This window comes from Betta splendens, chromosome 2 (assembly GCF_900634795.4).
Source record: "Betta splendens chromosome 2, fBetSpl5.4, whole genome shotgun sequence".
Lineage (NCBI taxonomy): Eukaryota > Metazoa > Chordata > Actinopteri > Anabantiformes > Osphronemidae > Betta > Betta splendens.
This window is the reverse complement of record NC_040882.2, coordinates 11,294,215-11,307,888: the sequence shown is the minus strand read 5'-3', so window position 1 is coordinate 11,307,888 and position 13,674 is coordinate 11,294,215. Positions and strand designations below refer to the sequence as shown.

Sequence of the window (13,674 nt, the reverse complement as noted above, 5' to 3'; positions counted from 1 at the left end):
CAGACTGGATAACTGTGAACTCACAGAGAGAAGCTGTGAAGCTCTGTCCTCAGTTCTCAGCTCTCAGTCCTCTAGTGTGAGAGAACTGGACCTGAGTAAGAACAACCTGCAGGATTCAGGAGTGAAGCTACTGTGTGATGGACTGAAGAGTCCTCACTGTCAACTGGAGACTCTCAGGTTGTACAAAGTAGTACATTATGGTTTGTTTTCTTGATACATTTCATGTCATTATACACTGTAACACATGTTGGTTTCTACATTACTGCCTCATCAGACTGAGTGGCTGTAACCTGTCAGAGAGAAGCTGTGAATTTCTGTCCTCAGTTCTCAGCTCTCAGTCCTCTAGTCTAAGAGAACTGGACCTGAGTAACAACAACCTGCAGGATTCAGGAGTGAAGCTACTGTCTGATGGACTAAACAGCCCTCACTGTAAACTGGAGACTCTCAGGTCAGGATTCATTAATCTACGTACAATACTTATCTATTATAGTAAATAATTTATACTCCTTATAATTATTGTTCCTAAGTTACTTTTTTTCAACCAGCAAGTTGTTTTGACAAGAATTGACACAGGCTTCTCTCAAAAGACAATAAGACGATGTATAAGAGACATTACTGTGAAAAGAAACATTAGTTATCTTTTATTCAGGAGACCCTCCAACCTGAATTCTGGTGTTAAAAGATGAATGGGCAAAAATACTAGTGGAGACATACAAAAGGCTGGTCAGCAATTATAGGATAACAAAGGCTTTTCTATTGATTATTGAGAAGACAACACTCTTCAGCTTATCCTGTCAGGGTTCTCTCTCCCTCCTCTGGGGGGATTGAATGTGCAACCTGGGCGACAGGAGCGTGACGCGCTAACCTTTGCACCAAATGGATTATTGAGAAAGGTATGAATAATTTGGAATGTGCCACCTTTTATTCAAATATAATAATAATAATAATAATAATAATAATAATAATAATAATAATAATAATAATAATAATAATAATAATAATAATAATAGATAAGTAACAATTTTTTCCTCAATGATGCCTCGTACATTATCTTATCTTTTGGGGAAAGCCTGCAAAGAAAGCCTTGCTGGTTGACTGAAAGTAACTAGGTCAGAATGTGACAAGGGTATGAAGAATTCTGGGCTCGACTCAATAGACGTTTGTTTTTTTATATTAAACCCAACAACAAAGATATTAAAGCACAAACCACTTGATTTTTCCAGTATATGGGGACCCCAAATGATGGGGTGAAACTATAGGTTCTAGGTTCACAACAGGAATTCTTAGGGATGAGGTGGTCAACTACTCAATAAATCAGATGAGATAAAATCTATTTAAGTTAATCAGCTTAATATAACTAGACCCCCCCCCTCAACTTCGTGCTCCTCTGCTTTTTCCTCATCTTCTCTTTTACATTACTATATACAGTACTATGCAGCCTTCTGCCTTTGCACTTCATGCCCCACTCTTCTTGGCATTCTTTCAAAATATTCATCCAAACTATACCTTTCCCCATCTCCTTTCGATATTTTGATACTTCCTTCAATATTGTCCATTGCTTTATTTTGCCACCCTATCCACCCACTCATTACCTGCAACACCCACATGTCATGGATCCCATTAGCCTCATCTCCATATCATTTAACCTACGGTACTACTGTAAATCTAAACATCAAACAACTACCAAACACTTGTCAATGAGTCTGAGTCACTGTTAGACATTTCTGTAATTTAAACAGTATTTTACCCTATATGTCATGGATCAGCACGGTGAAGGACCCAAACGCACGGCACACTCAGACTTCGGGTTTATGTACATTTAAGCTTGTGGTCAAACAAGCGCAAGTTGGCATGAGGATAGCAGCACAGACAGTCTAATCTCCAGGCAGGGTTCAAAAAAACAAGGCTGAGTCCAAAAGCCAGAATCAAAGTAACAGGCAACGAGGCGGTCGAAACACAATCCAGATCTGGTACATGAGAAGGACTCACTGGGTATGAAACGCTGGAGAGACAGGAACGTGATCAAACAATCTGGCAACAAGTGTGGTGAGTTCCGGGTGTTTAAATGCTTGACTTGATTACTGATTGACAACGGCTGGTAAATTACATGATGGGGAAAGCAAAACAGGAGAAAACTAGGGCAGACCAAGAACTAAACAGGAAGTTAACAAAAATAAAACAGGAAACTACTAAGAAAAAACATATCCTGAGTTGTGACACTATATCACAGAGAGATTGTCTTTTCAGTATATAACTAGTTTTCAGTGCATCATGGGATTTTTAGATAACATTACCGTTGTATACAGTGATTTACCTAATTATTTTTAAATTATAGCGTGCCACTGTATTTACTTTTGGCGCTAGTAGGTGGTTTTTTTTTCAAAGGTTAGCAGTAACCTTTGAAAGTGACAGGCTCTACGGGACAATTAGCAACTTGCAGACTGATTGAATTATTACCCAGGAGTAGGAATAACAGAAAATGTGATTGGTTCACCAGTAAAATAAACAAAATATTGAAGAAATGTTGAGCTACATCAAGTGAAAGTGTACAGTGAGTGTTGTTCTCTCCACCTGTACTGTCTACATTTTTTGCATGAAGTATCGTAGTGGAGGAACCAAAAAAGCGTCATGTGTGCTAAATTAGGTGGCGCTAGAGAGAATCAGTTGTTGTATCATGTTTTTGATGCGTCTTAAATATATTTATAAAACATTGTAGCCCAGACTCTGCTGTTTAATTTGATGTTGAGCATGTCTGTATTCCTTCATATTTAACACATTCTGGCTTTGTTTAATGTGTGCCAGGTGTCTACCCCTTTTTACTCTCTTTTTGCTTCTCGTCTTTAATTGGAGTCTCTCTCCTCCTCTTCTCTCTCCACTACCATCACAGCGTCGAAAAGAGATATATTCTTAATTTTCTTTCACCCACTGAACCCTGGCTTCCCTGTTTAGGGTAGAAAATACAGTAATTTCAGTGAAAATAAAAAAATAAGTCTATTACAAATATTACGCACCTATATATAAAGTATCTCTTTACAACAGCCCTCACTAATCACAGGGAGAGTTTCAAAACCCGCAGCTAAACTTGTATTCTTTCCACCTCAACTCTTCATGTTAGTTATTCATTGTTTAGTTATGAGTTGACTGTTCACTCTAAGCTGCGCGCGTGCGCAATGCTGACTCAGTTGACGCGTACAGAAAATCTGACTGCGCACACAAAGAACTCCAACCTGAATTGAAAATAAAATAAACACATCACAATTAATTCTGTTATTTTGCAAAGTAAGTCAGTGAGTGACTGGCTGCTCCGGCCAATGATGTCATTTAAAGACGTATTTTCGCAGTTGATCAACGTAAATGACATCCGCTGTCAAATGAGCCGCTGTTCGCTTTTCTGTGGTCAAATCAGCGTGACTGGATGAAGGACACTTAGGGTGCTTTCACACCTTAATTCGCTTTCTTTGGTCCATTTGTCAGTTGATGAGTTTGTAAACTTGTAGCAATTTCTCCTTGGTTCGGTTCAGTTTCACACAGAAAAATCCAAGCAAACCAAAACGCTTCACTTCAAACCAAATATGTGTCTCTCTGCCGTGGGAGCAGAAAAGTAAATACTGTACTGTATAGGAAGAAGGTCTCGTGTTGTGGAGTACTTCACATTGGCAAGAGAGACAGTTTTACGATGGAGGTCAGCCTACGTGGATTGGTCCTCGCCCTGCTGATTTTTTTCATTACATTCCTTGCATTTACCACTTAACGCAAATCTTACAGTTCTCTGACAGAGGCAGAGAGTGCCCAGGAAGAAGCGATGAGGGGGAGGGGTTGCCATTTTTATTAACAATAAGTGGTGCCATCCTGGACATTTGACGGTCAAAGAGCAAACCTGCAGCCCTGACATCGAACTGCTGGCTGTGGGCATCCATCCATATTATTTACAAATATCCAATATTTATATTGGAGAGTTTCCACACGTTATCCTCATCGCTGTTTACACACCCCCCCCTCAGCAAACGCTGCCGCGACAGGCGGTCATCTCAAACCTGCAGTCCAGACATTCTGACACTTTCTTTATGATCTCCGGTGACTTTAATCACACCAGCCTCGACAAGTCACTTCCTACATTCACCCAGTTTGTGAGCTGTTCCACCAGAGGTGGGAAGACACTGATCTGATGTATGCTAACACTAAGGATGTCTACTCTTTCACTGCCCTTACCCCTCTGGGAAAGTCAAATCACAATTTGATTCATCTGCTGCCACAATACACACCTCAGGTTCAAAGGCAGTCGGCCACAATTAAAACTCTTAAAAGGTGGACAGATGAGGTGTTGCTCTGCAAAGCTGCTTTGAAGACACTGACTGGGAGACTCTCTGTGAAACTCAAGGGGAGGACATTGATGGACTGACTGATTGCATCACAGATTATATAATTATCTGCGTGGACACCCATGTACCTGATATAACTGCTTTCCTAACAACAAGCCATGGGTTACTCAATCATGAGCCACCCTGAATGAAAAGAAGAAAGCATTAAGGCTTGGGGACAGGGAGGCAGCTAGGAGTGTCCAGCGTGAAACCACGCTTGTATCAATCTAGTCAACGCCAGATGTCAATTTAATGAGTTACTAGTTATGAACAACAATAACTTTCTTGCGATAAAACCAAATCTCTCTAATATCGTGAATTTTCGCAGTTCAGTGACCTCTGCTTAAATCTGAAGAACAATGCACACAAAACCAGATTCCTATAATCGTTTTAATCTAATACTATTCAATTCAATTCAATTCAATTCAATTTTATTTATATAGCGCCAAATCACAACAAAGTTATTTCAAGGCAAGGCTTCAAGGCTGTACAAAGTAAGGTTTAAAACCTCACACAACTAAACCCAACAAATCCCACATACAGCAAGCATTTAATTTGACAGAAACAGTGGAGAGGAAAAACTCCCTCTCTAACGAGGAAGAAACCTCCAGCAGAACCAGACTGGATGTGGGCGGCCATCTGCCTCGACTGGTTGGGTTGAGAGGATAGAGAGAGAGAAAAGCACAGCAACAGCAACAAGCAACAACAAGCAACGACAGAGCACAGGCAGGATGGTAGGACCAGGGACTGGATGCAGGCAGGATGGTTGGATCCGCAGCTGCCCATCACAGACACCAAACTTTGAGTCCAATGATACCTGTAGGTGAGGACAGAGAGGGAGAGAGAGTGGGGGGGAGAGAGAGAGAGAGAAAGGGAGAGAAGCACAACTACTGGAGAGAAAGAGACAAGGTTAGTTAAACATGGGACAATGATGGGAGGTTATTGGACAGAGGAGGTAGAAGGAAACAGAGGAGCTCAGTGTATAAATTAAGTCCCCCAGCAGTCTATGTCTATTGCAGCTTAACTAAGAGATGGTTCCTGTGACTAACAATAATTGCCAGTGACCTGAACCATCTCTAACTATAAGCTTTATCAAAAAGGAAGGTTTTAAGCCTGGTCTTAAAGGTGGAGAGTGTGTCAGCTTCTCAAACCAGAAGAGGGAGATGGTTCCAGAGGAGAGGAGCTTGGTAGCTAAAAGCTCTGCCCCCTGTTCTACATTTAAACACTCTAGGAACCACAAGTAGCCCTCTGAGAACGAAGTTTTCTGCTGGGAGCATAAAGAACTATGAGGTCTTTAAGATAAGAAGGAGCTTTATCATTGAGTACTTTGTAGGTGAGTAGGAGAATTTTAAATTCTATCCTACATTTTACAGGCAGCCAGTGCAAAGAAGCTAATGTAGGAGAAATGTGATCTCTCTTTCTAAGTCCTGTCAGAACTCTGGCTGCAGCATTTTGAATAAGATGTAGGCTTTTTAAGGAGCTGTTAGGACATCCTATGAGTAAGGAGTTACAGTAGTCCAGCCTAGAGGTAACAAATGCATGGATCAGTTTCTCTGCATCGCTCTGAGAGAGGATGCTTCTGATTTTAACTATATTTATATCCATAGCTAATCCTTGTGCATGTGGAGAATTCATCATTAACATGAACAAACTGGAATCTATTCAACAAAAAGGATTTAAATCATCCCAATGCTGTTCCTTTAATCCCGATTCTATGTTCTAGTGTCTGTAATAGAATGTTATGATCAATTGTATCAAATGCAGCACTAAGATCTAACAGGACAAGGACAGAAACTAGACCATTGTCCGAAGCTAATAGAAGATCATTAGTGACTCTAACCAGAACTGTTTCTGTGCTATGATGTTTTCTAAATCCTGACTGAAAATCTTCGTACAGGTTATTCCCACTCAGGTGGTCAGATAATTGTTTAGCCACGATTTTTTCCAGAATCTTGGAAATAAAGGGTAAATTTGAAATGGGCCTATAGTTGGCTAGTTGTCCAGGGTCAAGGGTTGGTTTTTTCAATAGAGGTTTGACCACAGCCACCTTAAAAGCCTGTGGTACATAGCCTAGTTGTAAAGATTGGTTGATTTGATTTAATATGGACGAGCTGATTAAAGGTAGAACTTCTTTGAGTAATCTGGTTGGGATTGGATCTAAAAGACAAGTGGATGACTTGGAAGAGTTAATTATTGAGGTTAACTCCATAAGAGTTATGGGGAAGAAGAAGCTGTCTAGGTAAGACAGAGGATTTCATAAATTTAAAGTTGATGGATCTCCGGGTTCTCCGGCTTCCTCCCACAGTCCAAAGACGTGCATTAGGTTGATTGGCTTCTCTCCATTGCCCGTAGGTGTGAGTGTGTGTGTGAATGGTTGTGTGTCTATGTGTTGCCCTGCGATGGACTGGCGACCCATCCAGGGTGTACCCTGCCTCTCGCCCATAGCCAGCTGGGATAGGCTCCAGCACCCCCGTGACCCCGCACTAGGGAGTAAGCGGACAAGAAAATGGATGGATGGATGGATCTAGACAGTGCTTTCTGTCATTTGGAAGAAGTTGCTGCTGAATGTTTTTTCTAATGATGATAATTTTATTAGTAAAGTAGTTCATAAAGTCATTGCTGCTGAGATTTAAGGGGATAGAAGACTCAACACAGCTATGACTCTTAGTCAGCCTGGCTACAGTGCTGAAAAGAAACCTGGGGTTGTTTTTGTTTTCCTCAATTAGGGAGGAATAATATGTTTTTCTAGCAGCACAAAGTGCTTTTTTATATTTCATTACTACTCCTACTACTGGATATAGGAATAAAATAATATGAAATTACTCAAATAAACAGAACAGGAAATGAGCAATCAATCAGAATGAAATCATCAGCAATGGATGAACATTGAGTATTGATGAACGAGGACCTGTGTGTGTTGAAAGTATGACATATAATGTTAACGGCAATTAATGGAACAGCAATAAATGAATCATTGAGTGAAAGGACAAGGAATGGTCACGATCTAAGTGTGTGATGGACCAACATTTAGACATAGTTTGACATGGCTGCTAACAACATGGCTGCTGTAATGAAGTGCTAAGCAGGAGAGAGAGAGAGAGGGAGGAGCTTGTCAGGGCTTTTACACTTTAGCCTTCAGGTGACACCAATGGGCCAAGAAAACAGGAAGAAGTCAGTCCAGGTCACCTGCAAATCGCCATTCAAAAATATTTGATGAAATCAGACTAAAAGGGCAAAATCACTGCTATCTGTTGCAATATACAGCATATTGTCACCTCCTACCCTGACCTGTTATCCAGCAGCAACATAAGTAGCACAATCCTAAACCTGCGTGTATTAGAGCCATGTAATGTCCATGTCTGCATGTCGCTGACCCCCTCCTCCTTTTAGGTTGGAGCCTGATGGAGTCCGATGGTTGAGACCAGGTCTGAGAAAGTGTAAGTGTGTTTTTACTGAGATCAGCAACATTCAACCATCTTCAAACTGTCACGAGTCATCATTAAACTGATGATAGATCAATAACTGCAGCTGAATTGTGTCTTGTTCTCTCCATCAGATTTCTGTCAACTCACAATTGACACAAACACAGTGAACAGAAAACTACAACTGTCTGACAACAACAGAAAGGTGACACATGTGGAGGAGGACCAGTCATATCCTGATCATCCAGACAGATTTGACCACTGGCCTCAGGTGCTGTGTAGTAATGGTCTGACTGGTCGCTGTTACTGGGAAGTTAGGTATAATGGAAAGGTTGAAATATCAGTGAGTTACAGAGGAATCAGAAGGAAAGGAGAGAGTGATGACTGTGTATTTGGATACAATGATCAGTCTTGGAGTCTGAGCTGCTCTGAGACTACTTACACTGTCTGGCATAACAACAAAGCAAAACGCATCTCCTCGAAAATTATCCCCCAGGTTAGTAGGTCTTACAGATCAGCATTCTTTTTACCCCCTGTGTCTAACAGAATAGCAGTGTTTGTGGACTGCTCTGCTGGTTCTCTGTCCTTCTACAGCGTCTCCTATGAAGAACTGATACACCTTCACACCTTCTACACCACATTCACTGAACCTCTTTTTCCTGGGTTTAGGTTCTGGTCTCCTGCTTCCTCAGTGTCTGTGTGTAAAGATGCAATTCAGGTCTTGCCTTTTCATCCTCGGGTCTTGTTTCGTAAGAGAAGAAAAACATTGATCCAGAAATAGATTCAGAATAATCGGTCCTATTTTTACCCATTAATGATTATTTACTGTGAAGTATTGTTTTTCGCAGCATGGGTAATGCACCCTAACAGTGTGTGAATGAGTTATCCTTGCAAAGATTGATACAACATTTTCTTCATTTTTTACATTTACATCAAAACTGTAGCTTGTTGAGTGTTGCAACATTCAGCTTTTTGTTCAGTTACCACTATCTTGATTATGTTAATGATATTAAACATTTACATAAATTACTTATTAATCCAGAAAAGGCTCTTAACCTTCGCCTTTTTACTTTTATAGATATATCCAGGAGTTCCATTTTGTATTAACCACTTTCAGCTATTCTTCAAACTGTTAAATTGTTGTTTCTTGAGAAATAAAGTCAACATTAAAGCATTCAGTATTGTGTGCAAATTAGATCGCAATGCATTATGGTTCGTGAATTGTGAACAATTGTGGCACCCTAATAGAAACCTGTGTGAGAAAGAGTGACCCTTCCAATGATTGACATTGAAGTTTTTATGTTTCGCAAGTCTACTTTTGTGAGCTGCATCCTGTGATAATTGCATTTTCACATTGTTTTATGAGAATTAAACCTTACTTTGTAAAGTGCCTTGAGATAATCTTGTTGTGATTTGGCGCTATATAAATAAAATTGAATTGAATTGAATATGGTGGTGTTTGAGCTTACCAATCTTAAATTTTCTGATGCCTGTAATAAATATGCATAATCGCTTTTAAACTTTATGCTTAAAGCTGTTCATTTTAGAGAAGGCTCTTTACCTTTCATCTTACTTACTGTATAGATACAATGATTGACACATGATTTTGTACTAAAACATTGACATTTGACTTAAAGGGCTCATATCATGCAAAATCCACTTTTTAGACATTTTGGAGCGTTCCTATGACTCTATGGGTCACATATACACACACTGAGCACGGTAGAAATGCATTTCCTGCTTTTTTCACATTTTGAAAACGTAAATTTTCTCATCCAATGGAGAGAGATATCTACTACTCTGAGGCCGTTCCCCAGGTTTCGTCACAGTGGTTGAAAGTTCTCCTTGCAAATCCTGAACCACCACCCCCACAATGATCCCGAACCAAAACTGGACTTCCGCCATTTCCCCCTCTCACTCACCGTGAACAGACGAACACGGCAGCGCCCAAGTCCTCCCATAGAAATAGTTCAGTTTTTGGGCGTTCTAACCAACACTAAAGTCTATTCACTTTACCAAGGGATCAACAAGTGAGGACTTTGTGAGTCACTTTTATTTTTAACGGACCGGTGCCAGAAACACTGCCTCAGCATTTTTACGTATGTGCATTTCAAACAGGGTGCGTACAATGCTGGATTTGTTTCACGGCTCATGTTGTAAAAAAAGGATCTATTCCTACAGTCCGTCATCCACTCACTGAAGTAAGTACATGCTCGATATTTATAATGTTTTAAAATGTTAGTTTGTCCGTTTAAAATGTAGTAACCCATGTGTGAAGCAAGTTAGTAGCTGGCTATGCTAACGGCTACAGCCAGTCGACCGAGCTTTGGTCCCCTTCAAATGTGCTCATGTGGGCTCCTGCAGCCACACACCTGTGTGGAGAAAAGCTAATGGCTAACGGCATCGAGCGGCTACAGGCAGGGAGCGATGGGTCCAGCTTTTGGTCTTTTCTGTAATCGCATACACCTGCGGGGAACAGCTGATAGCTCTCAGCCTTCGAGCGGCTACAGCCAGGGAGCGGTGGGTCTAGCGTCTGTCCTTTTTCTGTAATCTCATACACCTGGGGGGAACAGCTGATCGTTATCGCCCTTCCAGCGGCGACAGGCAGGAAGCGGTGGATCTAGCTTGCTGTAGTAAGTTTGTGCTTGATACTTGTGATATCTAAATAAGTTAGTTGGGTCTGTTTAAAATGCAGTAACCCACATGTGAGACAAGCTAATCGCTAGCGTTGCTAACGGATACAGTGAGTCAACCGAGCCTTTGTCCATTTCAAATGTGCTACTCTGAGTTGGTGCAACCACACACCTGTGTGGGGAACAGCTAATAGCGATGGGCCTTCGATCAGCGACAGACAGGGAGCGGTGGATCGAGCTTTTGTCCTGTTGACGTGCTGCCGCTCCTGTTTGTGTGTTATGTTAGCCGTTAGCATGCCTTTAGGCCTTTGCACTTTAGAGCTACAGCTGGTCGATTGCTACAAAAAGAAACTGCAGATGAACGCGGTTATGTTTGTTATTACCCCGTCCTGTGTCACAGCCTAAATCAACTTGTGATTTGGGGTTATGTCATTGTTCTATCAAATTCTAACATGATTAGTTGGAATGATTACTGTCTTGTGTTGCAAGCTTAGTTGCTAATTAGTCACATCTCTACAATACCTGCTGATTATCTGGTCAGTTACCTATAGCTTGTACCATAGCCATTATATTTGTAGGACCAATACAATTTACAGTAAATGTAACAGTCTTTTCTATACTGTAGGGAGCCACATCCCAGTTACCCACATGCAAGGAGGCTGTCAAACAAAGAAATCACTGCAGACTGTTGGTACACGGACATCTGCTGCCCAGCTCAGGAGTAAAGGTATGTTAGTTTGTATGTACCAACAGTAAGATAGGCAATAGAAGATTTTAATTGGTATATACTGTTTAGATTTTATATTTGAATTGTAACAACTGTTTATCTGTTTGTAGCATGTGAACTACGATGTTTTATATTTCACCAATTATCCATCCATTGTTTTTTGTTTTATGTCATATTTTTGTATTATGTGCATGGTTTATGTGATTTTTATTTTGAGGGAAATTTTATTTATTTATTATTTTTTGAATTTATTTTCTTTGTGACCTCTGCCCTTTTGGCTATGTAATTTCCGGTCAAGTCGCGCTTCTTTCCTCAGTCGGCTTCAAGCCTCGTTGAGGTAAGGCGAATTTATGCGGGTGCTCCTGTATATATGTTAACACATGTCGTTGATAAACGATAATTCTAAACTTGCATTTCGAAGTTAATTAAATTATTTTCGTTTTAAGCGTCAGTATTTATTTATATGTATTTTGTAAGACTGTACAGCACTGAAATGAAATGCTAAAGTTAGCTGTTCGTAAGCTAGGTTTGGGGAGCATGTGGTCGGTCTTTCATGCGATGATTCTGTGTTTTTTTGAAGGGTGTGTATGTGAGAGACCGGTTGATGGAGTCGCTGTACTGTTTATTTTATTTTACACAGGTATGTTTATTCCCTCATTGTCCTTTTTATCTTTGTTTTCATTAAGAGTTTTATTTCTTTTTTGTATTTACTGTTAACATTTGGTGTTGTCCAATGGAAACATATTATAAAAGTTGCCACTGGTATGTTAAAGAGTAATAGTAGATTGTTTGAAATAAGTATATGTATATTAAGCTATATGATCACCCTGTGATTTATTTTTGTTCATTTTAATTTAGTAAAATGTATAAACGGTGTGATGCTTCTTGCCTCAGTCGGCTTCGAGCCTCGTTGAGGGTGTGTATGTGAGAGACCGGTTGATGGAGTCGCTGTACTGTTTATTTTATTTTACACAGATTTGCAAATAAACCAGTCGGCAAGGCAGCAGTCGTCCTGTTCTCAATATAAGAAAACACAACGCAGAAGATCTTTTCGGCCAAGACTAAGAGTCAGGATAGGCCGGCTACATGTTGTTTTAGCACAGACAGGCCTGTCCTCTTGTTCGGTTTAATTTTTTGTCTGGTATTGTGTATTCTTACATTAGAGAAGGTTTTGACCTACATAATACTGAACATTTCACTAATCTACAATTCTGATTGCAGTACCTTTTTGTTTGATGAGGTGATGGTGAGGACAGCCACAGCTTCCATCTGGTAGAGGACTGCTTCCGCTCAGTCTTCCAAATAGTGATGAGAACAAGGATCACCACATCTCCCTGTTTACCCTACTTTCATGCATTTCATCTGCAAGGCCCTGCAAAAGCTTCTGTCCTCAAACCCCCAGACTTCTTAATTAACTCAGTAACCTGTACATTGCACATTGGAGTGTGAAGGTAACAGTTTGTTCTAGCTTTGGAGTAGTGGTGCATTTTTTTGGTTTACAATAAAGTTGGCTTTAACTATTATGTATTTCACTGAACTCTGTTTCTGAAGGGAAAACACTTTTTATTCAGGAAATCATAGTATTGAAATTACATGTTTTTCTCTTTCTAATATGGTAAGCTATAAAGTTGAAGCGGCCATAAATAAAAAGCATATAAATTATATATAAAAAAAAAAATTCTTAATGAGTATTGCACTCACAAAAAACACATTTTTACTCAAATGGTAAAGGAGTTTTTCCACAGGTGGTCTACATCCATCATACAATGACTGTTTTAGTGTTTTATCCATCAGGAAACTCTGCCTTCATCTACAACCCAAGCATGAAGAGATGGCAACTCAGATTCTTCACCCAAGGAATTCTCAGCACCAGCTCACTAGCCTCTGTAGACTAGATACCTGTAACAACTTCAGATACAGAGACATATTACTGTGAGATTTATCAAGAATGACAAAAAACATAATTAAAAGCAGTCAGGTCAATATATATAATTTGAACCAATGCTTTTTGTTCCCAGGTAGGTCATGCAGTGATTGCTCTAAATATTAATGCACATTTTTTAAATAAAATTATGTCAGAGCAGCAGCAAAAGTAAAACAGTGAAATGTGTAAATGTAAAATGTATTTATATTTCAGCTATGCTCTCAAACTTATTTATTTGTATAACGTGAGCTAAAGTAGTGTTATCTATTAACGAGAGTTTTCCAGGTAAGTCGTGTTGTGAATATTCAAGCTGCACAGGCCATTTAGAATACGCATTAGCAACCGCTAGTCGCTTTGCAAATTACATAAATCAATTAAATTGAAGTAAATGCGACATTACCAATGAGACACATCTTGCATCAGCCGAAATGTGGCGACTTCAACAGCCTCCTCTTCAGCTTCAGGGTCAGATTCGGGATTGTAGACGTATGGTTCTACTACGCTACGAACTAGCTGGCTGGCTAATGTTGTGCAGTCCTGTAGTGGGTCTTCTTCTTTTGTGGAGGATTGCGGTGGATTGTATTCTCAATGTCGTACTACTGCCACCTAT

At 40.0% G+C, this 13,674-nt stretch overlaps 1 protein-coding gene and 1 long non-coding RNA gene across 2 annotated transcripts in view; both read left to right on the top strand.

The window, feature by feature from the left end:
- Positions 1–8,561, top strand: part of LOC129603000 (NACHT, LRR and PYD domains-containing protein 12-like) — a 53,552-nt gene extending 44,991 nt beyond the window's left edge. The window contains exons 8-11 of the mRNA XM_055502247.1: positions 4–177; positions 275–448; positions 7,749–7,795; positions 7,915–8,561. Of these exons, the coding sequence (XP_055358222.1) occupies positions 4–177; positions 275–448; positions 7,749–7,795; positions 7,915–8,561 (1,042 nt within the window). The remainder of the gene's footprint in view (positions 1–3; positions 178–274; positions 449–7,748; positions 7,796–7,914) is intronic.
- Positions 8,562–10,655: 2,094 nt separating this feature from the next.
- LOC129603838 (uncharacterized) lies at positions 10,656–12,663 on the top strand. The gene is made up of 2 exons (XR_008694065.1): positions 10,656–11,140; positions 12,362–12,663. It is a non-coding gene; the product is annotated as an uncharacterized LOC129603838 (long non-coding RNA).
- The last annotated feature ends 1,011 nt before the right edge of the window (positions 12,664–13,674 follow it).